A 26,620-nucleotide genomic window follows, 5' to 3' on the forward strand; every position below is an offset into this window, starting at 1 on the left:
TATTTTTTAATGAGTGTCATCAGCATGGAAGCATGTCCTCTGGAGTAGTGGCTGAAGCATAAAGGGGCATGCAAATGTTTAGCATATCTGACACGTAAATATCTTGTAATGCCTGCTACAAAAGTGCCATGTGAACATCTGTTCTCGCTTTCAGGTGACATTGTAAATAAGAAGCGGGCAGCATTATTTCCCATAAATGTAAACAAGCTTCTTTGTCTAAGTGATTGGCTTAACAGGAAGTAGCACTGAGTGGACTTGTAGGCTCTGAAGTTTTACAGAGTTTATTTGATATGTTTGTCTAAAACTGTTGCAAAGTGCTCAAGTCTGTCCTTAGGAGTGCCTGGGGGTTGCAGTAGATTGCCATCGTGGTTGACATTGCTTTGATTCCCCTTGTCTGCCTGCAGGTGGGAGTATGACGAGAGCTACTGTGATGCTGTGAAGAAGACCTCACCTTATGACTCAGGCCCCCGCCTCCTTGATATCATTGACACTGCCATCTTTGATTATTTGATTGGGAATGCTGACCGACATCACTATGAAAGCTTCCAGGATGATGAAGGGGCCAGTATGCTTATCCTCCTGGACAATGCCAAAAGGTAGGAAGCATATTAGTACTGGTGGCCACTTGATAATGAGAAAGGCAGCACGCGGTTATCCATATCCCCACTCTGCCTTTCCCATAGTTATCCATTGCAATAGCTCAAGCTAAAACTCTGTCAATATTCCTCACGGCAAATCCTTTCAAATAATATGGGCTCTCAAAGACCTTGGCATTTGTACTGTGCTGGTGATAATCAATGGGACTCAATAATGCCAGGATACAAAATATATAGGAATGACAGAGTAGGTTCGTGATAGTGCGGGAGTGGCACTATATATGAAAGAAAGCATAGAGTCAAAAATAGTAAAAATCATAAATGAATCAAACAGTACCATAGAATCTTCATGGATTGAAATTCCATGCTTGAATTATAAGAGTAAAGCAGTAGGAATATACTACCAACCATCTGACCAGGATGGTGATGGTGATTGTGAAATGCGCAGAAAGATTAGAGAGGCTATAAAAAATAGAAAACTCAGTAATAATGGTTTATTTCAATTATCCCCACATCGACTGGGTACATATCACCTCAGGATGGGATGCAGAGATAAAGTTTCTAGATGCCATTAATGGCTGCTTCTTGGAGCAGCTAGTCCTGGAACCCACAAGGGAAGAGGCAATTCTTGATTTAGTCCTAAGTAGAGCACAGGATCTGGTCCAAGAGGTGTAAATATAGCTGAACCGCTTGGTAATAGCAACTGAAATGTAATTAAATTCAACATGCTTGTGAGGATGGGGAGGGAGGAAATACCAAAGAAGCCCACCACACTAGCATTTTACTTCAGAAAGGGGAACTACACAAAAAATGATGAAGCTAGTTGAACAGAATTTAATACAAACAGTCACGAGTTAAATGCCTGCAAACTGTATGAAAACGTTTTAAAAACATCATAGTAAGAGGACCAAAAAAAGCCACCATGGCTAAACAGAGTAGAAGAGGTGGTTAGAAGCAAAAAGGAATCTTTTAAAAATTGGAAGTCAAATCCTACTGAGAAAAATAGAAAGGAGCATAAACTCTGGCTAGTTAAGTGTAAAAGTATAATTATTAGGCAGGCCAAAAAAGAATTTGAAGAGCAACTAGCAAAAGACACACAAACTTAACAGCAAAAAAATTTAAGTACATCAGAAGCAGGAAGCCTGACAAACAGTTACTGGGGCCACTGGATGATCAAGGTGCTAAAGGATCACTCAAGGAAGACAAGGTTATTGCAGAGAAGTTAAATGAATTCTTTGCAACAGTCTTCACTACAGAGGATGTGAGGGAGATATCCACACCTGAACCGTTCTTTTTAGGTGACACATCTAAGGAACTGTCCCAAATTGTGGTGTCAATAGAGGAGGTTTTTGGGACAAACTGATAAATTAAACAGTAATAAGTCATCAGGACCAGATGGTATTCACCCAAGAATCCTGAAGGAGCTCAAATATGAAATTGCGGAACTACTAAATGTGATATTTAACTTATCATTTAAATCAGCTTTTGTACCAGATGACTGGAGGATAGCTAATGTGATGCCAGTTTTTAAAAAAGGCTTCAGAGGCGATCCTGGCAATTACAGGCCAGTCAGCCTAAATTCAGTACTAGGCAAATTGGTTGAAACTATAGTAAAGAGCAGAATTATCAGACACACATATGAACACAATTTGTTGGGGAAGAGTCAACATGGCTTTTGTAAAGAGGAATTGTGCCTCACCGATCTATTAGAATTCTTGAAGGGGTAAACAAACATGTGGACAAGGGTGATCCAGTAGATATAGTGAACTTGAACTTTCAGAAAGCCTTTGATGAGGTCCCTAACCAAAGGTGCTTAAGAAAAGCAAACAGTCATGGAATAAGAGGGAAAGCCCTCTCATGGGTCAGTAACTGGTTAAAAGACAGGAAACAAAGAGTAAGAATAAATGGTCAGTTTTCAGAATGGAGAGAGAGAAATGGTGAGGTCCCCCAGGGATCTGTACTGGGACTGGTGCTGTTCAATGTTTTCATAAATAATTTGGAAAAAGGGGTAAACAGTAAAGTGGCAAAGTTTGCAGATGATAAAAATTACTCAAGATAGTTCAGTTCAAAACAGGCTTCAAAGAGTTACAAAGAGATCTCACAAAACTGGGTGACAGGGCAACACGGGAGATGAAATTCAATGTAGATAAATATAAAATAATGCATACTAGAAAATGTAATCCTGACTATACATACAAAATGATGGGGTCTAATTTAGCTGTTACCACTCAAGAAAGTGATCTTGGAGTCATTATGGATCTCTGAAAACATCAGCTCAATGTGCCTGAGCAGTCAAAAAAGCTAACAGTATTAGGAACCATGAGGAAAGGGATAGGTGATGAATTAGGAAGTGTTATTTACCCCTTCACATAACACAAGAACCAGGCGTCACCTGATTAAATTAAAAAACAAACATAAGGAAGTACTTCTTCCCACAATGCAGTCAATCTGTGGAACTCGTTGCAGGGGATGTTTTGAAGGCTGAAACTGTAACAGGTTTTAAAAAAAGAGTTAGATAAGTTCATGGAGGGTGGTTCCATCAATGAATATTAGTTGAGATAGTCCAGAATGCAGCCCCATGCTCTGGGTGTCCCTGCGCCTCTGTCTGCCAGACGCTGGGACTGGACATCGGGATGGATCACTTGTGAATTGTCCTATTCTGTTCTTTTCTTTTGAAATATCTGGCATTGGCTTCTGTTGGAAGACAGAGTACTGGGCTGGATGGATCATTGGTCTGACCTGGTATGGACATAAATTTTCCTGATATGTTTCCCAATTATGGAAATTTGTAAACTATTGTGACTGATTTCTACTGGTGCTATGTGAGTGGAGTTTATGTCCTTAACATAAACTCCAATTGAATTTGTGGCACCTTAGAGACTAACCAATTTATTTGAGCATGAGCTTTCGTGAGCGAGTAGCTCACGAAAGCTCATGCTCAAATAAATTGGTTAGTCTCTAAGGTGCCACAAGTACTCCTTTTCTTTTTGCGAATACAGACTAACATGGCTGTTACTCTGAAACCTCCGACTGAATTGAAGAGCTGATCAATTGAAGAGCTCATCCTTAAGGGCACTAATTGCTTTTGAATAGTAGGGAGTTCTTCATTTTAGGATCTATCTACAGGATGAAAGAATGTGCTTTTTTAAAAATCAAGTTAACATGATTGGAAACACCCTTTAGCACTTAGGCTACATCTATGTTTTGAGCTAGGGGTGTGACTCCTAGCTCACGTAGATATACTTGTGCTATCTCTCATCTGAGCTAGTGTCCTAAAAATAATAGTGGAGCTGAGCTAGCATGAGCAGCTGCAGCAGTGGCATGGGGTGTGCTAAGTACAAAACCGCCTGAATTCCATGCATATATACTTGGCATGGCTAGCCCATGCGGCTGCTGTCTGTGCTACCTTGGCTACACGACTATTTTTAGTGTTTAGCGCAGGGGAGAGCTAGCACAAGTATGTCTGTGTGGGCTGGGAATCACACTCCTAGCTTGTAGTATACGTATAGGCTTAGGGGCACGTCTACACTACGAAATTAGGTCGATTTTGTAGACATCGATCTTTAGTAAGCGATTTTATACAGTCGATCGTGCATGTCCCCACTAACCGCACTGTGGGTAGCTATCCCACAGTCCCTGCTGCCCATTGGAATTCTGGGTTAAGCTCCCAATGCCTAACATTGTTGCGGTTGGTTTTGGGTACGTCTTCAGTCTCCCCTCCCTCCTTCCTTGAAAGCAACAGCAAACAATCATTTTGTGCCTTTTGTCCTGGGGTATCTGTGCAGATGCCATAGCACGGTAGGCATGGAGCCTGCTTAGCTGCGCGCAGCTTTTGTGAGCATTGTAAACACCTTGCGCATTATCCTGCAGTATGTGCAGAGCCTAGCTAGGAGCCGCCAGCACGAGGAAGATTGTGAGGAGGACATGGATACAGACATTCCTGAAAGCACGGGATGTGGCAATTGGGATATCATGACAGCATTGGGGCATGTTGATACAGTGGAACACTGATTCTGGGCCTGGCAAACAAGCACTTTCATGGAACTGTGTGAGTTGCTTTCCCCTGCCCTGAAGCACAGGAATACCAAGATGAGACCTGCTCTGACAGTTGAGAAGCGAGTGACAATAGACCTGTGGAAGCTTGCAATGTCTGACTGCTACCGGTCAGTCGGGAATCAATTCGGAGTGGGCAAATCTACCATGGGAGCTGCTGTGATCCAAGTATCCAGGGAAATCAATACCCTTCCTCTAAGAAGGGTAGTGACTCTGGGAAATGTGCAGTTCATAGTGGATGGCTTTGCTGCAATGGGATTCCCTAATTGTGGTGGGGCAATAGACGGAATGGATAAGGTGCCACAAGTACTCCTTTTCTTTTTGCGAATACAGACTAACACGGCTGTTACTCTGAAACCTATCCCTATCTTGGCATCGGACCATCTTGCCAAAGAGTATATAAACTGTAAGGAGTACTTCTCAATGGTGTTGCAAGCACTAGTGGATCACAAGGGCCGTTTCACCGACATCAACATGTGATGGTCGGGAAAGGTGCATGACGCTTGCGTCTTTCGGAACTCCAGACTGTTCGGAAAGCTGCAAGAAGGGACTGTCTTCCCAGACCAGAAAATTACCATTGGGGATGTTGAAATGCCAATAGTTATCCTTGGGGACCCAGCCCACCCCTTGCTTCCATGGCTCATGAAGCTGTACGCAGGCAGCCTGGACAGCAATAAGGAGCAGTTCAACTATAGGCTGAGCAAGTGCAGAATGGTGGTAGAATGTGCCTTTGGATGTTTAAAGGGGTGCTGGCGCTGTTTGCTGAACAGGTTAGACCTCAGTGAAAGCAATATTCCCATTCTTATTGCTCCTTGCTGTGTACTCCATAATATCTGTGAGAGTAAGAGGGAGATGTTTATGGCGGGGTGGGAGGTTGAGGCAAATTGCCTGGCGGACAATTTTGAACAGCCAGACACCAGAGCAATTAGAAGAGCAGACCAAGGGTGTTGCACATCAGAGAGGCTTTGAAAAACAATTTCATGACTGACCAGGCTATGGTGTGACAGTTGTGTGTGTTTGTCCTTGATGCAAACCCGCCCCTTTTGGTGAATGTACTTTCCTGTAAGCCAATCCATCTCCCCCCTGCTTCAACCACAGCTGGCACAGGAAATAAAGTCCCTATTGTTCTGAAACTATTCATTCTTTATTTAAAAAAAAAGCCTTGAGATCACTCACAACACTGATTAGTAAAAGGTAGCCGTGATGTACAAAGGGTTTCATAATGGGGTGGGGTGGGGTGGAGGAGGAGGGAAGGACAAGGCCACATTGCTTATTGTAGCCACGTTACAAATCAGAGCTGTTCGAATGACAGCCTTCTGTTGCTTGGGCCATCCCCTGGAGTTGAGTGGCAGGGTGCCCAGGGCCTTCCCCCCTGCCCCCCACGTTCTTGGGCATCTGGGTGAGGAGTATATAGAACTTGGTGAGGAGGGCAGGCGGTTACACAATGGATGCAGCTGGGGTCTGTACTCTAGTTGCCTTTCCTGCAGCTCCCCCAGACGTCTCCTCATGTCCGTTTGCTCCTCCATTAGCCTCAGCATCTCCTCCTGTATGTTCCGATCACGCTCACTGTATGCTATCCTGGCCTCCATCACTGAATGCTTCCATGCCCTATCAGTGCAGAAGGACTGCATGAGTTCAGAAAACATGTCATTGCGAGTGCATTTTTTTCACCTTCTAATCTGCGATAACCTCAGGGACGGAGTTGATGTGGGGAGCATAGAAATATTGGCAGCTGCAGGGGGGGAAAAGGGAGAGTAGATTTTAAGAAGATACATTTCTGAGAACAAAAGGGAGACTCTTTCACAGTGAATCAAGCAATTCACAGCAGACAACACAGGTACAAGGACGCATTTTGCCTTTTATATTGAGCGCCTGCCAGTATGGTGACACATCACACACGGCTGGGCACCAGAATTTGGTTTCCAGGCAGCCATGGTAAGTCAAAGGGTACGTGGGGTTGGCTTCTTCCATCTTCATAACATGTGGGAATGGTTTCAAACTGCAGTGCCATTCTTTACAATAGCAACCAATACCTGTTGGATTTGCCATTTAAAAGGAGGGGCTGCGGTTGCTGTTTAAAAGGAGGGGCTGCGGCTTTAGGGTGGATGTGCAGCACACCTCTTCTCTCCCCCCCCACCCCCACCCCGGGTTGCTATTGATCCCTTTTAGCCAGGCTCAAACAGCCCAGCATGACTGGGGTCTAATGTGTCGGGGATCACCAAACAGATGGGATTATTGGTCCCTTACAGAAATTCCCCTATTTCAACCAGGTGACCATTAATGATATCACTCTCCTGAGGCTGACACAGAAAGCTAAAGACCAAAACCCAGGACCATGCGCTGCCATGCTTTTTGCTGCAGTGATTCCAGACACTTGCTACTTGCTTGGTGTGGTAAAGTGTCCTACCATAGAGGATGAAATAAGGCAGTCCTCCCCAGAAACCTTCTGCAGAGGCTTTGAGCATCTCCAGGGGAGCTTCATGGAGATGTACCTGGAGGATTCCTGCTCCATCCGCAGACACGTTAACAGACTTTTCCAGTAGCTGTACTGGCCGCGAATGCCTCCCAATTGTTCAGCGCAAATCAAACCTTAAAAACAATTTATTTTCATCCCTATAGTGTAGTTACAAAAGTGTGCTCACCAGAGGTGCCTTCTCCGCCTTCAGGGTCCAGGAACAATACACTCTGGGAGGGTGTTGGCTCCAGGGTGAGGAAAAGGTCCTGGCTGCCAGGAAGAACAGATTCTCCGGTTGCCTGCTGCACATTCTCCTCCTTTCTCATCCACAAAATCCTCATCCATGCTGCGTGAGGCTGCCACCTTGCAGATGTCCACGGAGAGTGGTGGGCTACTGATAGGGTCCCCCCATAGAATGGCATGCAGCTGATCATAGAAGCAGCATGTCTGGGGCTGTGACCTGGAGCAACCGTTTGCCTCCTTTGTCTTTTGGTAGGCTTGCCTGAGGTCCTTAACTTTCATACGGCACTGCTGTGTGTCCCTGGTGTAGCCTCTCTCCACCATGCCCTATGCAATTTTGGCATATATGTCATCATTTCTTCTGCTGAATCGGAGTTCTGCCTGCACAGATTCTTCTCCCCATACAGCAATCGGATCCAGTGTCTCCTGTTTGCTCCATGCTGGAGCTCGTTTGCAATTCTGGGACTGCATGGTCACCTGTTCTGCTGAGCTCGCTACACTGACCAAACAGGAAATGAAATTCAAAAGTTCCCGGTGCTTTTCCTGTGTACCTGGCTAGTGCATCGGAGTTGAAAGTGCTGTCCAGAGGGGTCACATTGGAGCACTCTGGGATAGCTCCCGGAGGCCAATACCATTGAATTGCACAGCACTATGTCTGCAGTACCCCAAACTGGACCCAGGAAGGTCGATTTTAGCGTTACTCCCTTCATTGAGGAGGAGTACAGCAGTCGATTTTAAGAGCCCTTTAGGTCGGCGGAATGGGGTTGGTTGTGTTGACGCATTCATTATAAAATCGACCTAACGCAGCTAAATTCGACCTCACCTCATAGTGTAGACCAGGCCTTAGAGTAGACTGTTTTAACACTTTTAAAATTGTGTTAGGGGGTTATGTAACCAAAACTTCCCTTTTGTTTTAAAGGTGTGAAACTCTACATTTGGGGTTTGTCTTCACTGGGATTAAAAGTTTGTTGTTGTTTTTGTTTTTAAGTGGTAGCTGGTAGGGACTTGTTAAGGCTGATTTCCCACTCTGGCACTACGACTGCAGAGGTGGGGGGCCTGCAAGGACTCTAAAAATTAATACTGGCCACTCCAGGCTTGTATTAAACTTCTAAGGTTACAGCTTTTTTCTGACCTTGGATTGGTAGATGCTGCCACCACCCAAGTGCAAAACCTCTTTGAGAACCCAGGAAGGTGCACTTGGGAATTCCTTCCTGTGGGGTACCCTCAAGCCCTTTCACGGCCACGGCCACTACTCCTGCCTGGGGAAGAGCTGAGGAAGGGGGGTGGGGGGAAGGAAGTCAGTCAGCTGTTGCAACCAGCTAATTTAAAGAACATGTGCACAAACCTCTTAAGACACACAAATTCAATTCTGTTCTTAAAAAAAAAAGAAAATACATTTGGGAACTTATGCATTTGCTAGATTTAAAAAATAAACTACAAGGGTTAAGCATCAAGAATAACTTTCTTGAGGTCCAGCTTAAAGGTTACAAGCAAAACAAAAGCATCTGGGGCTAGCACAGAAGAGTCCACAAGCCATAAAGAAATAAAAAGAGAGAAACCTAATTGCATCTTCCTAGACATTTCCTGATCTGCTTACATATCTGGGGTTTCAAATGCGTAGTTTCTAGTTATGATACCGATAATATTCTATACCTGGCCCCAAGCTTCTTACAGTATTTGCAGCCCTGTCTACCTTTCTCTGGAGAACAACCACAAACAGACAAAAGGGGGGAGTCTTGTTTCACTTTTAAAAAGTTTTAGCCTTCCCGTTGGCTCTTTTGGCCAGGTGCCCACTCAATTCCTTTTACCTATGCATATCAGTGAGACTTTTTAACCCTTTACAGCCGGGGTGGCCAACCTGTGGCTCTGGAGCCACATGCGGCTCTTCAGAAGTTAATATGCGGCTCCTTGTATAGGCACCGACTCCGGGGCTGGAGCTACAGGCACCACCTTTCCAATGGGCCAGGGGGTGCTCACTGCTCAACTCCTGGCTCTGCCACAGGCCCTGCCCCCCACTCCACCCCTTCCCCTGAGCCTGCAGTGCCCTCGCTCCTCTCCCTCCCCCCTAGAGCCTCCTGCACACCACCAAACAGCTGATCAGGAGGTGTGGGGAGGGAGAGGGAGGCTCTGGTGGGCGGGAGGTGCTGGGAGCAGGGGGAGCTAATGCGGGGACTGCTGACCTATTACTCTGGCTCCTTCTCAAGCTCAGGTTGGCCACCCCTGATTTACAGGTAGAGTAATTAGAGAACAGCTACTAAGAGGGATTTTATAGCTACTGGCTGGCTGGGTGCCCATAAAAGGGAGCTACCCCACACCCTCCTTCATTTATCACAGAACTATTGGGTGAAAACGCTGGTTTATTTCAAAAGGGTGAGACCATAGGTGACCCAGCTGGAGGGATAAGTCACAAGGTGAATGGAGACCACTAAAGCATGAAACTGTGCAGCACCGCTCTTAGCCCCAATGAGGTGCTCCAACTGTTCAATCACTTTGCTACTCTATGGTCTTAGTATGTTAGATAACACCGGTTAAAAATACTTCCTAACCTAGTGAAGACTTAACCTTGGGGTTGAGTTACCGACGAACTACCATGATTGGTAGCTAACTTGATTTTAAAGCACCCTTTTTGTCGTCTAGACAGACCCTTAGAAGCCTTGAAAATACCATTTCCTACTTGTTACTCTTGGCCTTTCTTCCCTTTTAAGTATTGGGTTCTCCTGCTCCTTTCTCTTATTGTGCGTATTTCTAATGTGTCGGAAATAAACATGGCTCAATTTAATTTTCATTGCTGTTTATACATCAGCCCCTTCAATGACTCCTTCCATGATGCCAGCAGGAATGTATTCCGCTTTAGGAATATGAGTTAATTGCTGCTGCTCTCACATGGCTTTTGGTGGATCCTACAAAAATGGTGGCTTTTTAAAATGTCCTGGCATTAGAGTGGGAGAGAGTTACATATTAGTCACTGGATAGCGATGGTGATAGCCATGGGTTATGTCCGGACTTTCGTTAGAATTACCTGTGTTCACATGCTCATTCCCTTCTGAAACAATTTCCTCTGGGGGCATCTCAGCCCCAGAAGTGAATTTCTTCTGACATTTTGAGTAAAGTCCCTTTAGCTGTCTTTTGAGTTACTAGAGTGTGAAAAAATACTCTGATGTTTTAAGGCTTTTTTATGCTTAGCAACTCAGATGAATAAAGCAGCTCCAGATTTTGCAGGAAAATGGCCTGTGTTAAAGAGCAGGCTTTCTGTTAGGTTTGTGAAGAAATTGTTAAATTAAATTTATAAGTGACTGAAAAATAACTTTTGTGCAAGTTTATTTGGCATCTATTTAAATGGAGTCTAAAATATACTATGAAGTCCTTTTGGCAGTTTTCTAGCTGAAAGGGTGATTGTTAGGTTTAGATGGGTTGGAATTGATCAGCATTTTATATCCGTGGGCTTCAGCTCGAGGTTGGCCAACTTGGGGATCTGTATGTACCAGATGGCTGTTCCTCAATTCATTCCCTGTCCAGAAATGTCAGGGAGCTGATACTCTCATTCTTTGTCTAAACTGATATCCCATTTGTTTTCCCCCTTAGCTCAGCAATGTGGGCTACATCACTAAATTTCTTCACAGCTTGTTTTTAAAGTGCCTGGAGATGTCTTGACAGGGTAAAGAGCTATAAAAGCTAAAGCTGCTGCTGCTGTTTGTTGGGTACATTAACAGAAACTGTTGGGAGTTGTATGTCTAATTGGTCATGGCTGAGAATGTTTTAGCTTAACTGATTTGAGATGTTGGAGCATGGAATTGTTTGGTTATTGATTTCAAATTCCTTACAGAATCTGCTGAGGTCAGAAAGGGTGCTGAGTGTTCAGCTGGCTCACCTGCTTCTAATTTGTTTTTCAGTTTTGGAAACCCCTCCCTGGATGAGAGAAGCATCCTCGCTCCTCTTTATCAGTGCTGCATGTAAGTAAGTCACGGAGAAGCCATTGAGTTTACTTGTACACAATTGCCAAATCTAAATCAGGAGCACACTGAAATTCATAGCAATGATGCCCTCTGACAGCCTGGAGACGTGCAAGTTATACACAGAACACGTTTAAGTCACTGGTTCAAATTTACCTTTAATCCGTAATGACAAGTAGCTTCCATCTGCAGCTGTTCAGTGGCTTTTCTGAAATGAGCTGGTCTCTGGCCAGTTCCTGCTGGACAGATGTTTGCATCACCATTGGAACTCTCACTGACAGAAGCCAAGGATTGGATAGGCATGGCAACTAAACCACCCTCATTCCTGATGTCCCTTCTGAGGGCTGTGGTACAATTGCAAGGCAGTGTGTGGAAGCTTGCTCTGCTGCTACCTGTGCGGTTCTTGCTTTGTGTTATATGGAGGACTTGAGCTTTCAAAACTGCTAGTCATTGTGCTGTGTAGAAGGAAGGGTGTTCTCTGTCTGTGAGGCCTTTTTCTTGTCCCTTGTCTGTACATGCATCCACGTTCTTCAGGGTATCCATTGACTCCTTAGAGCAGAGGGCGTTGTCTGGGATTCTCTGTTCACTGTCCCACTCTGAATCCCTCATTTTGTCCCTGCGACTTGCACCCCCATCCTGCTGTCTTCTTTTTTTTGTCTCCTGCAATCTGTTGATTTCTGGGTTCCGTGGTCCCATGCTTACCTGAGGGGACAAGCCTTTCTTTGCTTTTGTGGGCTCTGCTCTTCATGTCCAATTAACAAATAGGCTATATGTTGCATGAGCACTTAAAAAAACGAAACAAACTAAAAACAAACAAAGGAAATCGGTGCAGTAGTTTGCATGACTGTGCTACATCAGGGCAACGCAAACGGAGAAATGAAAATCACTTCACTTTTTAAAATAGGCCAGTCTATTGAGAGTTCCTTGAGCTGCCCCTCAAGCATTCAGTTTGTCTCCTGAATTCTTCAGAGTCTCTGGAAACCAGGAGCTTTGCAGAGTATGGAAGCTTAGCTCCTCAGGCTGCAAGTACAGCCAATACAGCCCCCTATATACTACGGCACATTTGACCTACGTTCTTTTGTAACACCTCTGGTTTCTGTAGCACACTAAAGTCTGCAGAAAACTGACATTTCAACAGCAGCATGAAATAAGTAAATAGAAACGCTTTAAAAAAATGATTAAAAATTTCCTTAGCTTTCCCTAGTAATTTTTTAAAATGTTTTCTTTTTCTTGTTTTGTGTGGCTCCTTTGGAGTCTGTGTCCTCTGCTTCAAGTTCCTCCAAACACAGTCCTAAAGGAGAGGTTTCCAGAGGCAGTTCCCCTTCCATCTTTGCAGAAGATTGAACAGCTCCCTGCTCTTCTGGTCTTCATTCTCACTGAGCCCAGGTGGTCCATGGACAGCTCACACCTCTAGGCAGGGAAGCCTGTAAACAGAATGTTCTATGGTAGCCATGTGAATGTGCTAAAATCTGTTGCAATTATTTTGACTACAGAATTCACAGCTTCCCCTGGGGATAGGGAGTACCCTGTAACATGGGTGTCACCACCCTCCCCTAACACTCTGTGACAATGATGCATGCCAAAGGGAGCTACCTGAGTCAGGACATCAGCTCTGGCAAATTGCTACAACATGGCAACTTTGATGGGAGGATTCCCCGGAGATTCCCCAGAAGAAAACAGTTCAAATGTGATAGTGTGAAAAGATTAAATGGCAAAGTAGAAAGAACATTGCTATGTACATTGACTTGGTAGGGAAGGTTAATCATCTGACTCTTTTCTCATCCATGACTGATTGATTGATTGATTTGATGAAGTTCTGACAGAAGTAATGCTGAGCTCCCTACAAGTATTGTTTTGGGTTAGCAGACAGACCTCTCACTCTGTTCCCTTCTCCAGCTCTGGGAGGCCTTCAGATTGTCCTAGCTCCGCTCTTCCTGTCAGCTTTCAGGAGTTTTCATGGAGCAATTCTTAGAAGAATCGCAACATATTAGATCACTTTCCCTTCACCTGCTACCAACAATTTAGGTCTTGATTATATTAGTTACAATATATTTGGGAAGGGAGAGAGACCCAGTTCTAATTTGCTTCCCATCTGTGTAGGCATAACCATGTTGTAACTGGACTCCTCAATGGGGCAGCTGTATGGTAGCTGTATGGGACCTTAGACTAGAAATCCTGTGTGCACTAGTATGATGTGTGCTCATCTTTCTTTTCCAGCATCCGAGTTTCCACCTGGAACAGACTGAACTACCTGAAGAATGGAGTGCTGAAGTCTGCCTTAAAGACTGCCATGTCTCATGACCCCATCTCACCAGTGCTCTCCGACCCTCACTTGGATGCCATGGACCAGCGGCTCCTGAGCATCCTGGCTACAGTGAAACAGTGCACAGACCAGTTTGGTCCAGACATTGTACTGGTGGAAGACAGGATGACACTCTCCCATTTGTAACTTTCATGGAAAACAGATGAAACTCCCTTTTTTTAAAAAACAAATGATAGAAAAACAGCACAATCGGTTCTGAATGGCTATGCCCAGGATGGACTGGAAATGAATGGAAAAGCTCCTGAGCCAGGGGAAAAGGTGGTGGTGGTCTTCATCTTTGGCTGACAGCTGCTAGAGAAGGTGGAGAGTTTGGGAGCCCTTGGACAGCCCTGTAGCCACAGTGGCAGCTTCGCCGTCGTGGTGTGTCCATTGCTGGCAGTGGACATTGCACTGGGAAAACACAACTGCTGGTGTTAATGAGAAAGAGAGTGGAATTCAACAGGAATATGTGGGCTGGTTCTAGAGGGGACAATGGAGATGGAACATTACAGTCCTCTCCCCTTTCTCTTTCCCCAGCCACCCACTCTTAATATGCTCTTGTGAGGTTTTAGTCCAATTCAGAGTTGTATATAATCAGCTGTGAGCTGGTTAGGTATTTTTTTGCCTCCTTTAAAAAAAGAGGAAGTGGTAAATAAAATAATTTAGTGCCCCCTGCTGGGGTAGAATGTCCTTGCGAACACCAATGGGGTGGGAGATGGTGTGTCTGCTGCTCAGCTGTGTTCTCGTTAATAAGATGCTGGGAAGAGGGATCTGCTTCATATGTGATGATGCTTCAATGTTATCACTGAAGTGCTAGTGAAAATTCATCCATGCAATTGGAAGTTGAGGAGATGACGACCAGCTTTTTTTTACAGCACTAAGATCCATCCAATAGCTGATGATTAATATCTGTTCCCCAAGAAATTACTACATGGACCAACACTACTTTCTGTACATAGGGAATATAGCAGAGCAGATATCCCCATGAATCTATGTCCATATTAACCAAATTATCTTTGTATTATAGCTGAGAAGCAGGATAAAATCTGTTCTCAGAGCAGATTCCACTTAGCCAGATCATTTTTCTTATAGTAGGCCCTATAAATGGGGGTGAGCAGAGTATGTAAGACAAACTAGGAACAGGCTTCTTGCTGACCTACACAGATAGCCAACAGCTGTGAACAAAGAGCCTAAGGATTACAGAAAGTATTGGCTGCTCTGCCTATGGCATGGAAGGGCTTACTCCCCACCCTCTGAATGGCAATCACAGTTCTCGGTGCTGTTGTTTTTGTAGAAGACCAGACATTGACTTTTGTGGTGGAACTCTTAAACTGAGCAACTTCAGTTGGCCTCCTTCCTTTTCCCAGCTGCTGTGATATACTGATTCTCTGGTGGTTGTCTTGGAATTCTACCTTGTATTAATTTGAGGGGCATTTTTTCATGGCAAACTTGATGCTCATAAAAAAATATGTGCTGTCTATAAGAGGGTATGATGGAGGAGTGCTATGCACATGTTCCTGTGCATTTGTCAATGTATCTCAATTTTGATTTGTAGCTCTCCTCTTCTGTTGGTCCTGTGTCATCCTCTAGCAGAGATTTCAAACTGTTATAGACTAGCTTGAGGCCACAAAACTCATCGTTTATGATAAATTGGTTATTTAAATCCATGGCTCCAGAAACAAAAGAGGATTTTTTCACTACACTCCCACATCTACTGGCGTTGCATCAGTTTGATGTGTGTAGCTAATATGGTACACAAAAGGATGAATAATCTTACTCAAGCTTCCTCCTAGAAATAGCAGGGTTGGGGGAATGCTTTTGTACGCACTACTTTAGATGATATAAGACGAAGTGCAGCAAGTTGATCTCCATTTCTGTGCTTCCCTGGCCTCCTACGATTTAAGTTTATTTCTTTGTTTAAATCTGTTCTAATTGCAGGCTTAGGAATCTCTTTGGCTCTGCCATGGTGTAGCTGGCAGTTGGAGATTGTCCTTTCTGTTGAAGGTGTTTAATCCTTCTGAAATGCAACGAGGTAGAATGGAAATAAAAAGTAACTCAGTGTTCTAGCTGTTGCACCTGCTGCCATAGCCAATCTAGCAGGTATAAGTGGAGGAGATTACCTTGAAAATGCAATTGGTTTTACACAACCTGTCCTGAGGAACTGTAGAGGCTGTTAATAATAGGCTAATGCCTGATGACGCTTATCACCTCACGGGAGCTGGGCTTACATCCTGATTAGAGCATAAGTGAAAGAGTCTGGTTTTGTTCTAGTTCCCCTCTGGGCCATCATCCATGTCACAAACCTGCTACACATTAGGACTGGAATAGTAGCAGGTGCTACAGGAAAGGACTGAAGTGCATTGACAGCTGAGAGAGAATTTTGTATAATCCTTGTTGGCAGTATACCTGACTTTAAACTAGTGCCTATCAGTCCAGTTTCACAAGCACTGAATTCGCTTTTCAAAGGCAAACTTCATTTGGTCAGTGAGTTCTTTCCTACTATGTGTGAATTGTTCTTCCTGGCTTCCATCAGAGCAGAAATGCTTCAGCATGAACTAGCTTATTGTGAGTGTGCCTGGGGAGTGTTGGCTCTTTTCTCCATCTTTGAGAGCCCTCTTCTGCCACCCTCATTCATCCCAAGTATTCTGTGGTGGTCTTACTGATTTCAGTGGGGCTACTTATGGAGTAAGGTACTACTTGGAATGAGTGAGGGTAGCAGAATTAAGCTTTGTTGGTGTGCATTGGCATTAAATATTTACTATGAAACTGAAGATAACTTATTCAAGGAGGAGAGAAGAATAATGGTGTGGCATGCATGATCTCACAAGTCTCTTCTTCCCCTCTGTTTTGAAGCATAGGCCATGACATTTGATGGTGCGGGAAGAGTCAAATATGTTTGGGATTTTATTTACAGTTGCTCATTTGCATTTGGTGGTGGGTTTTTGTTTAAAATTATGATCTTGCCATGAAATGAAATTGGTGTAAAGAGCTTTCAGTTTGCTTTCTCTCTGGCTTCCAGAGCTTGCAGTGAGTTGAGATTTACTAGCCTGCTTTCCCACACTGTGACTGTCAGAGAATTAAAGCACTGCATCTTGGTTAACAATAAATGGAAAAGGGGTGAATAGGCAACTTTGGAGGAGGGTGGAAGCAGGAAATACAGGGATGTTATGACATGTTACCTGTGAAGGTGTTTGGAAGAGCCTGCTCCGGGCTGGGCATGAGGGTAACAGAGAGAAACACTGTGTCGTTTTTTACCTAAAGCTAGGCTTCCCCAAAGTAGAAATAAAAATTACATCCTTATGCCAGTGGGGTCTGTCTTGTACCTTTAAAAATTGGCATCCCTCATTTGTAAGAGATGCTAGGCTTTGTCATTGAGATTTTCATGATGCCCTCTTATTCCAGTTGTCACAGTCTAAAGATGCACATGCAGTACGTGATTGGCCCCAGATGTTACAAAGATAATCATTCTGGGGGTATTAATAGTCACGGTGCAGAAATCAAGAACTAATTAAGTCGAGCTTCATTAGCCCACCGTTGTTTATCTCCTGCCTGAGTCGACAAACAGAGTGGAGGAAACACTCTAATTTGCTCTTCTGTCGGCATGTAATGAACTGGAGTGTGTCTTGCCAAACAAACTTCAATCAAAAAATAATAATTTATTAAGATAACTTATTTGATGTGGCAGCTGGAGCTGGACGCGAACACCTGTCTTGGAGCTGCCAGAGGATTGCCCCGGGGAGCAGCTGCACAAATGAAGGTTGTTAGTAAGAAGAGAAAACAAATTCAATCCTGACTTTCTATTTGTGTTCCCCAGGGTCAGACTCTGCATAAAGAAGCATTATGTGAATAAAAATTTTAATAAAACATCGATGGATTGTTTAAGTCTCTCTTGCTCTGGTTTCCCAACACACAATGGCTTAAACTTTCAGTGTTGTGCTACTATATTTGGTGGAAGTTTCTTCAATAGTGGGTGCTGGCAGTGCATTTTCAAGAGGGGGCCAGGTGGAATGTGTTTGCAAAATAGCTGTTCAGGTTAGGAGAGGCATGACCAAGAAAATGAATCTGCAATGGACTCATCAAAGGAATGCACTGTGTTCAAGTGGTCTCCCGAATGCAAATGTTTTGGCATTAGAAAATGCACCCCAAGGGTCTGCACCAGGAGAGGAGCAATTGTTCTGTGTTGCATAAGTAGACCAGTACACACAGCAGTCAGCGACACATGCGTTAAATTGGCAGCTATTTATTGCTGGCTCGCAACTCCTATTGTGGCTGGAAGCCCTTCTCAGAGAGGAAGTAGAGAGAGAGGCAGGAAAATCCCTTGTCTCCCCAAGGCTCGGACTTAGTGTGCCCAGATCGTGAGTTAGCTTCCTGGATTACCCCACAGTATCAAGTTTTTCAAAGGTACAAGTGTGACATGCACAATTCTAAAAGTTTGAGAGTTATATGGAGATCTGGAGGGAAATGCACAGGAAGCATGTTCTACTTGTGAGATCTACAGGGACCACAGCAGTGGGATTCCTGGAGTCAGGCACCTATCAGAACCCTCTCAAATGCAATGTAGTTGTTGACCCTGGGTTGCATTTGGGACCTTTGACTTGACCTGTGATGCCACATCCATGTCAGCCTGCAAACAAGGACGCCTGCTTTCGATAAACTAAAATGCACCAACACAAACTCAGACTCTGCTGCCAATTTTCACAACTTTGAACTTTACACCCACTTCTTTCTGCTCCTTTGCATCGTGTAACAACAGTATCCGTTTATATCCATCTCCACTGTTTTAGGTGCCTGTTTCTCTCCCCCCTCACCCCTGGGAAAGAAAGGACCCTTGCTGCTTTTCACCAGTTCAGCAACTCACAGAAACTACAAGAGCTGTTAGGGATTTTTCTAATTAAAACCTTACATTGAAGTATAACCTTTCCTTTAAACTTCTTTTGTAAAAACTTTTCTCAATTTTTTCCATTTTTCAATATTTGGCAAAGCTTAAATTAAAAAAGTTTTTAGGCTGTTTTGAAAACTGCTGCTTCAGTTTTTTTGTTGTGTTGCTGCTGTGTAGCTGTATCCATCTGGCTGTTGATAAATTAAGTGTATGCAGTGGTGGTGTAGCCATATTGGTCCCAGGCTATTAGACAGACAAGGTGGGTCAGGGAATATCTTTTATTGGACCAGCTTTTGTTGGTGAGAGAGACACCAGCTTTTCAGCTTACAGACCTGAAGAAGATCATCTTGTGTGTCTGATAAATTAAAGGAAATACAAGTTGTACCAAAGCCAGACATAGCCAGACTTTTTGGTGGTGTTTTTTTTTTTTTTTTTCCTGATGGGAAACATCTGTCTAGTAGGCTTGAACTGAGAGTTCAGTTGTCAATCAGGTGCTTATCATCCTCAGGCCATGTCTACGCTACAGCACTACAGTAGCACAGCTACAGTGCTGCAGTTATGCTGCTGTAGCAACAAAGTGTAGACCCTTCCTACAGCAACACAAAGGGGTTTCTATCGATGTAGGTAATCCACTTCCCCAGATGGTGGGAGCTAGATTTCTTCCATCAGACTAGCCACGTCTACACTAGGGGTTAGGTTGGCTTAACTATAGGGGTCAAGGGTCTGAATTTTTCATAGCTACGTTGATCTAACTTTTTAAGTGTAGACCAGGCCTCAGTTATTTGTCAGGACTACATGTGAATAACCATCTACAGATGAAAATCTCCAAATTGGTGACCAGTCCCGCCCCCCTCAATTGTTTAGGCTAGTGGCTCTCAACCTTTCCAGACTACTATACCCCTTTCAGGAGTCTCATTTGTCTTGGGTACCCCACATTTCACCCCATTTTAAAACTACTTACTTACAAAATCAGACGTAAAAATACAAAGTGTCACAGCCCACTATTACTGAACAATCGCTGACTTTCTCATTTTTACCATATAATTATAAAATAAATAATTTTGAATATAAATACTGTACTTAGATTTCAGTGTACAGTATATAGAGCAATATAAACAAGTCATTGTATGAAATTTTAATTTGTGTTGACTTCGCTAGTGCTTTTTATGTAGCCTCTTGCAAAACTAGGCAAATATTGAGATGAGTTGATGTACCCTCTGGAAGATTTCTGTGTACCCCTGGTTGAGAACCACTGGTTTAGACCCCTGCAGCCATCTATCCTTTAAACTCCCCCTGCCACTCCTCCCCCCAAAAGAACTACTGAAGATTACAGTGGATTATTGAAGTTCAGTCTAAGAAATGCAGAAAAAGCAATAATTCCTTCTGTGTTCTTCTCAAGGGGTTGTCTATTCTTTTCCCACCTGTTTCATAGACTCCGCCCTTGAGAACGACCACCCTTTCCCCCCCCCCCCCCCCGCCTCCACCTCTTGTTAATTAAATGAAGTAAGATCACATCTAGGCCAAGTCCCTCTCTGTTCATTGTATTTTAGTGCTATTTTAACAGCATTGTTTTATTTAAAAAAAAAAAAAAAGACAAACTTGCTTTAAGCCCTGCAAATAGAATTGACACTAAAATTGTACTTAAAACCACTGTAACTATAACTTTATTAAAGAGTAAAACATCCTTTGTTTATTAAAATACCAAAAATTATTAAAGTATTAAGCATTAAAAGTAGAAAGCCATTGGCACATGGAGGCTACTTGAGAAGCTATTAGCAGGTGATTAACATAGGGTACATGCAGTGAAACTGTAGCTCAGAACAGCCCTTCTGTTTATATGGAACACCTGGTTATCTGACAGTTTTGGATGTCCCCCAGGCCAGATAAACCAGAGTGTACTGTCCAATATTTAGCATATTGGTCCATCTCTTAACCTGGTTAATAGGCACACAGTCAGCAGGTTGCTGGAAAGCACTCATTATTCTGTTTTCCTTTTAGCTCCTGTGAAATGCAATCCCTCTGCAGCAGCCTGGATTCTGCTGTGATGCCCTGAGCTGGTGACCTATCAGATCTGCCCAGGTACCACGGAACCAGTGTATTGATGGTCAGTTAACCATTTTATTTCTTTCCCCCAGAATTTGCATTTGCAAACTTTCTTTTCCTTTAGAATCTGAAAACTGTGTCCTGGGAATGTTTGTTATTTTTGGTGAGTTCCTTCCCTCTCATGCACGTTTCTCAATCTAAGGTTTTGTCTAGACTCACAGTTACACTAGTTTAATTAAGGGTGTTTTTAAAAGTGATGTAGTTGAGTTGAGGCAGACACTTAAATTAGTTTTAAAATGGCTTATATTGATTTAACTCAATTTGGTAAGGAACTGACTCCAATTAAGTTGATATAAACCAAGTTTAAAATGTGTCCACACAGGGTTTTTGAACTAGTGTAACCAAACCAACATGTTTTAAAACCTATTTTAGTTAAACTAGTTCAACTTTGTGTGTAGAAAAGCCCTAAGTCATAGGTAGGTTAGCTTTAAATCAGTGCATATCATTTTAGGCAGAGGGTTAGAAGTGTTAAGGTTTCATAGATTTTTAAAGCCCAAAGGGACAATTCTTTAGGCTGATCTCCTGTATAACAGGGGAAGTTTTTCTTTCCAACCCCCAGGACAATCCCTGTAGATTGTCAACACAGTTCGTAATATTTGTATCAACCTCTAGATGGCCTTGTATTCAACTGGATGGCTTTCTCGCTTTGGAATTGATCTGGTGTATAACCATCTGAAATGAATGAATTGCCGACCTTATTTAAAAACTGACTGTTGCACTTTTCCATGAGCAATTGGATATGCTTAAAATTCATTCCATCTCAGGCTTTAAGCTATGGAGGGGCAGGAGTGGATGATGGGAAGGACTGGAATATAACAAGTGAACTTGAACTTGTCCTCTCCTGGCCCTCACTAAATATAGGTGCTAGTCTCTCACTTCTCACTTGGCCAGCTGTGTCAGGCAGCATTTGGATTTATAAATGATTGGTTGCTATTCACCGACTCGGTCTCCAGGCTGCATTCCTAACTACACCTTGCTTTTCTCCAATATTAAAGTCTTGCTTTATTTGCAATCCTAGAATCTCCTTTCTGTAACAGCAAAGGCCAGGCTAGCCTTCAGAGAGAGGGTTTACTTGATGGGGGCTCTTTCTACTTGGACTAGCTAAGATTGGGTGTGTTGTGTGGGCTGTCTGTCTATTATACTGTATACCACTGCTCTAGAATGTGCTGGGACAGATGCAGCTAGGAAAGAATGAAGGTAAGGGGCCCCCTCCTCCCAAAATTCATGTTCCCAGCTGCTACCAGGATCTGGCCCTATAATTCTGTAAAGCAGCTGTTAAAGCCTCAGGATCTTATTGCAAACTACTGGGATGCCCCGAGGAGTAAGCGCTAAGATTGCAGAGCATCTCTTCTGGGCAGGGGCGCTATGGGCCGGGTAAATTGGACTCGGCTGTCTTAGATCTAGTGTTGCCCTGGGAACCCCACTGTGGCGAAAGGGGGCAGCTTTTCACCCCACCCCGCGGGGAACCAATGCTAGCCCGAGCAGCAGGGAAGCACAGCGGGGGATACCTCCTGCTGCCCGCATCGTCCCGGCTGGCCGGCCGTCTCTTGGGCTACCCAGCCGCCGTTCCCCTCCCGCGCGGCGAGGTGGAAGCCGCGGCGGCGCTGCCCCGGGGTTTGCAGGAGGGGCCCGGGCCAGCGGGCTGAGAGTGCGGCTTGCACGGGGCTGCAGAGCAGGTGGCCCCGGGGTGCTTATGCGATCGCTCCTGTGCAATCGGCCGAGCCGCGCTGGCTGCGGACGGGCAGCGGCTGGAGGCCTGGCGGAAGCGCGTGGCAGCGGGTCCCCGCTGGGGCGCTCCCTGGGGGCGGCCCGTGCAAGTCCCCAGAGCTCCCCTCGGCCCCGTGGGCGAGCTGGCCCCGCCCCGTCCCCGGCCTGTCCCCCGGCAGCTCGGATGGCCGGGGGCGGGAAGTGAGCTCAGCGCTGGGCGCGCCCGGGCCGTGACCGGCGCTGGGGGAGTCCGGCTCGCCGCCTCCCTCCGGCCATGGCGCGCTGGGCTGGGCTCCCGCTGCTGCTCTGCTGCCTCGGGCCTCTGCTGTGCGGCGCTGCGGGGCGGAGCCGGGCGCCTCGGGAAGCGGAGCCGGGTGCCGCCGCGCCGGGGCTGCCGCCGGGCAGGGCCGGGAGCGACCTCTCCGGGCAGTACTGGCGGTACCTGGCCTGCCGGCTGTGGCGGGAAGGCTGCGAGCAGCCGCAGGAAGAGGGCAGCCGGGAGTCGCAGGGTGAGGAGCTGCCTCGTCTCCCTGCCCTAGATCGGGCAGGCCGCGTGGGGCGTTCAGTGCACGGCCCCTCGCCCTGCCACGGGCCGCAGGGGGGTGGAGCTGCCTGCGGGGCGATCTTTGGGCTAGCGGGATGTCTCTGTCAATGCCGGGGGAGAGAAGGGGCTGCAGGGGAGCTACGTGCCCGGACCCTCCGCTGGCATCAGTCCCATCCCATCACACCCCCTTACAGCAGCTGAGGATCTGGGCCAGGGTCTTTTTATGTTCCCACAGTTAATAAGAGGTGCAGTGATCTGTTGTGCAAATGCCCGTGTCTCCAGGTAGCTGTGCATGTAAGATATAGAGGGACAGGCTTCTTTTGTGTGTGTTTCCTGTTTAATTCCTGTAGCTGTCAGTCACATGTGAGGTTTCAGAGTAACAGCCGTGTTAGTCTGTATTCGCAAAAAGAAAAGGAGTACTTGTGGCACCTTAGAGACTAACCAATTTATTTGAGCATGAGCTTTCGTGAGTCACATGTGAGTTTTCATTGCTGTCTTCTGTACCCCTCAGCACAACCAGAGTGGGGACGCCTGAGCCAGGCTGCTAAGTTGGATTCATTTGTATGGGATCTTAGAGGGTTGCATCCAAGCCAAGAGGCATCCCTTGGGGAGGGGTGGTGTCCCCTCTCCAGCAGGATTAACGATTTCCCGGCCTAAATCCCTAGCATAGGGGGGTGTGATGGGGATCGCCATTTTGACCGAGTGTCCTTCCCAGATGTATGTGTGTGTGTGTGTGTCATTTGAGTGACTGCCTGTCTACCCACGTCAGTTCCCTCCCCCCCCATTGCTGTGCTGTGGATATGGACATTGGTGCTGTTGATAAGTTGATAGGAGCTCTAGCATGGGTCTGTGGGGAATTCAAGGCTGATAGGGCAAGGTTTATCCTCAGGAGGCAGACAGCCTGCCATACAATTTCCTTTCTCACTGCTGCCTCTTTCCTAGGTTGGAGCTTGCCTCTGGTAGGTCAGGATTATCTGGAGATCCTTTCTAGCTGGTACTGCAGCTTTGGAAAGTGCTGTGAGACAGGAGACTGCAGAATAGCCAACAACATCACAGGTAAAGCCCTTGAGATAGAGAATGGTCCACAGTTTAAGGTGCTAGTCTGGGACTTAGGAGAGCCAGGTTCAGTTCCCTGCTCTGCTATGACTCCCTGTGTAACCTTGGGCAAGTCTCTGTGCCTCAGTTTTTCATCTGTATAATGGGGATGTCAGTATCGCCTGGCCTTAAGTACATTAAAGATTATGAGGTGCTCAGATGCAGTGGGAATGGAGGCCAGAGAAGTACCAAAGAGGCAGAATGTGTGTGCATGTTTCCCTATCAGCTGGAGTGAAATCTCTAATTCCCAGTTCCTAGAACTAAGGGCAAACCTCTGTGAGGTTGTTTTAATTCTTAAATCAAATTTTTGGTCACAAAGAAGTTAAAGAGAAGTAGCAGTTCTTAGCCAGGTGCTGAATTTGCCTCAATGTTCCGTGAGTTTAGACAATTCCATTTCAGACCATTTTTTATTCCGTGACACACAGACCCTCCTTTACCCCATGACAAAATCTTAGCATCACTATGCAGAGTGCTTTCCAGAGCAGAGACCCTGCCTGTTCCTGCCTGTAGTCTCCTGCACACCCAGAGCACGTGGAAGGGGGAATAAGAACTTGCTCAGAGGGGGCTGCTAAGCCCCATCCCCTTCTCCCGGTCCTGACCTAGAGGGTAGATACTGAGCCCTGTATGCAGTCCATGTGAAAATGTCCTAAGGTGTGACTGGGTCTGGGACTTCGGTAATCAGTGCAAACTGTGATTGATTGATTGATACTTTGTCCTTCTCTAGGGGCTTCCATCTGGGGATCTTAGTGCCTTTTTGCAAACGTTAATGAAATAAATACCCTGTGAAATGGGTAAATACTATCCCCGTTTTCCAGAGGGGGAAAAGAGAGGATAAGTGGCTTGCCTGGGTCCATGGCAAAGCTGTGAATAGAGCCCAAGAATCCCGATTTCCACTACTGTGATCAGATCACTCAAAATGCTGCTTTCCAATCTAGCTCTGCATTTGTAATACCACGGCACAGGGACCCCTTGAACAGGCATACCTTCCAGCAATGCAAGGCAGAATGCCTCATGCTCTGATGGGCTCAACTCAGAACAAAATTGCTGCCAAACGTCCTCCCTGCTTGTTCCTACCCATAAGTGATAGCAGACAGGTTTGGGTGTAAGATCAGTGTTTCCTTTCGTTCTGCAGGGTTAGAGATGGACTTGAGCAGGAGGCTACATGGGCAGCACTTGGCAAAGGACGTCGTTCTGAGAGCAATGCAAGGCTTCCTGGAGACCACACAGCCGGAGAAGGCTCTGGCTCTGTCGTTCCATGGCTGGTCTGGCACTGGGAAAAACTTTGTGGCCCGGATGATCGCTGATCACTTGTACCGAGACGGGCTGAAAAGCGAGTGTGTTAAAGTCTTTATATCGCTCTTTCACTTCCCACATCCCAAATATGTGGACTTGTACAAGGTGCGAAAACTCCAGAGTTACCAGCCACAATGGTGCTGGTTGTAGTATGGGTAACTCAGTCCTAGCCTCTTCAATCCAGTCAAAGGGCCGTTTCTGAATATGTAACTATCTCAGACACCGCTGTTAATAGAGGATAGAGCAGGAGCACAGGCTGTTGGAGGAGCCCTGTAACAATGTACAAAGTATCAAGTACAAAGTTCCAACCCTTCCCAGCAGGGGCCACCGGCTGTGGGAGAGCCCAATGCCACTCCAATACTGGCCCCTCCCAGAAGGCCAGTATGAAAACTGGTGTGTAATGATTAGTTGTTGGTGAGCTCTCAGCTGCTGGGGCCATTGCAGGGAATGGTGCAGGAGCACTTGCAGTAGAGGAGCTCCCAACCTTTCCCAGTGGGAGTCATGATAGAGAATGGAGCAGCGGGTTGGGTGCTGGCTGTGAGGGAGCTCAGTCTTCCTTGGTAGCTGTGTCTGTGTGAAGGATGCAGTAGTGCTAGTGGTGAACACCAGGTGATCTACCCACAGGCTTCTCTACTTGCCAGTTCACACTCTTTTCCTACTGCCATGCAGGTTCAGCTGAAGAAGCAGATAAGCGAGACAGTGCAGCTCTGCAAGCAGTCATTGTTCATCTTCGATGAGACAGAGAAGCTTCACTCTGGCCTGCTGGATGCCATCAAACCCTATGTGGATCACTATGACAGCATCAATGAGGTGGATTACAGGAGATCCATTTTCCTCTTCCTCAGGTGACTACCAAGGACCTTAGGGAGAAGCGGCTGGCTTGCAGGGAAGGATCTGCTTTCGGATTCTTGATGACCCATATTCTTGATGACCCATCCTTGATGACCAAGGTTCTTGATGACCCATATTAAAGTTCCGTGATCTGGGAGATTGAGGTGTGGGACGGAGCTGCCCTTGGAAGGCACAGGAATTGAAGGGAAAGTAGTTCTCTGGATTCTCCTTGTGTGATGACCTCAAAGCCCCCTCACTACAGTTGCTCACCCATGACTCATGATGGCTGAATGTAACTGTCTCTCCAGAGACCATCAGTGTAACTCCTTAGCCGCCATGTGCTGCTGACTGTGAGGCTGAATGTCTGCAACCCCCAGGAGTTGAACCCTGGATCCGGCACTGTATTAGTAGCACCATGCCAGTGAGCTATATCTTAGGAATCAAACTGTTGCCCCACTCAGATGGTGTAGCCCAGAAATCTGGGCAAGCATTGCACAGTTAATAGAGAAGTGATGAGAGATGTTTACCTTCCACTTGAGCATCTGCTGCTGGCCACTGATGGAGGCTGGATA

General features: G+C 45.6%; 2 protein-coding genes across 11 annotated transcripts in view; both read left to right on the plus strand.

Moving 5' to 3' along the window:
* FAM20B (FAM20B glycosaminoglycan xylosylkinase) overlaps positions 1–17,478 on the plus strand; it is a 48,687-nt gene extending 31,209 nt beyond the window's left edge. For 3 of the 4 annotated variants that reach the window (XM_075131495.1, XM_075131494.1, XM_075131496.1), the window contains exons 6-9: positions 405–596; positions 11,235–11,294; positions 12,549–12,680; positions 13,512–17,478. In XM_075131495.1, coding sequence (XP_074987596.1) covers positions 405–596; positions 11,235–11,294; positions 12,549–12,680; positions 13,512–13,743 — 616 coding nt within the window. In that variant the 3' untranslated portion in view covers positions 13,744–17,478. The remainder of the gene's footprint in view (positions 1–404; positions 597–11,234; positions 11,295–12,548; positions 12,681–13,511) is intronic. The other variant, XM_048860747.2, reaches the window with a different exon arrangement.
* A 4,992-nt stretch (positions 17,479–22,470) lies between these two features.
* The window catches only part of TOR3A (torsin family 3 member A), a 37,528-nt gene continuing 33,378 nt past the window's right edge, over positions 22,471–26,620 (plus strand). For 6 of the 7 annotated variants that reach the window (XR_012669649.1, XR_012669647.1, XR_012669648.1 and 3 more), the window contains exons 1-4: positions 22,471–22,794; positions 23,772–23,885; positions 25,057–25,322; positions 25,887–26,062. Coding sequence is in view for 3 of the 7 variants with exons in the window: in XM_048860744.2 (XP_048716701.1) it covers positions 22,560–22,794; positions 23,772–23,885; positions 25,057–25,322; positions 25,887–26,062 (791 nt within the window). In the remaining 4 variants the exon portion in view is untranslated. The remainder of the gene's footprint in view (positions 22,795–23,771; positions 23,886–25,056; positions 25,323–25,886; positions 26,063–26,620) is intronic. The other variant, XM_048860746.2, reaches the window with a different exon arrangement.

The sequence above is a fragment of the Caretta caretta genome, chromosome 8 (genome assembly GCF_965140235.1).
Source record: "Caretta caretta isolate rCarCar2 chromosome 8, rCarCar1.hap1, whole genome shotgun sequence".
Classification (NCBI taxonomy): domain Eukaryota; kingdom Metazoa; phylum Chordata; order Testudines; family Cheloniidae; genus Caretta; species Caretta caretta.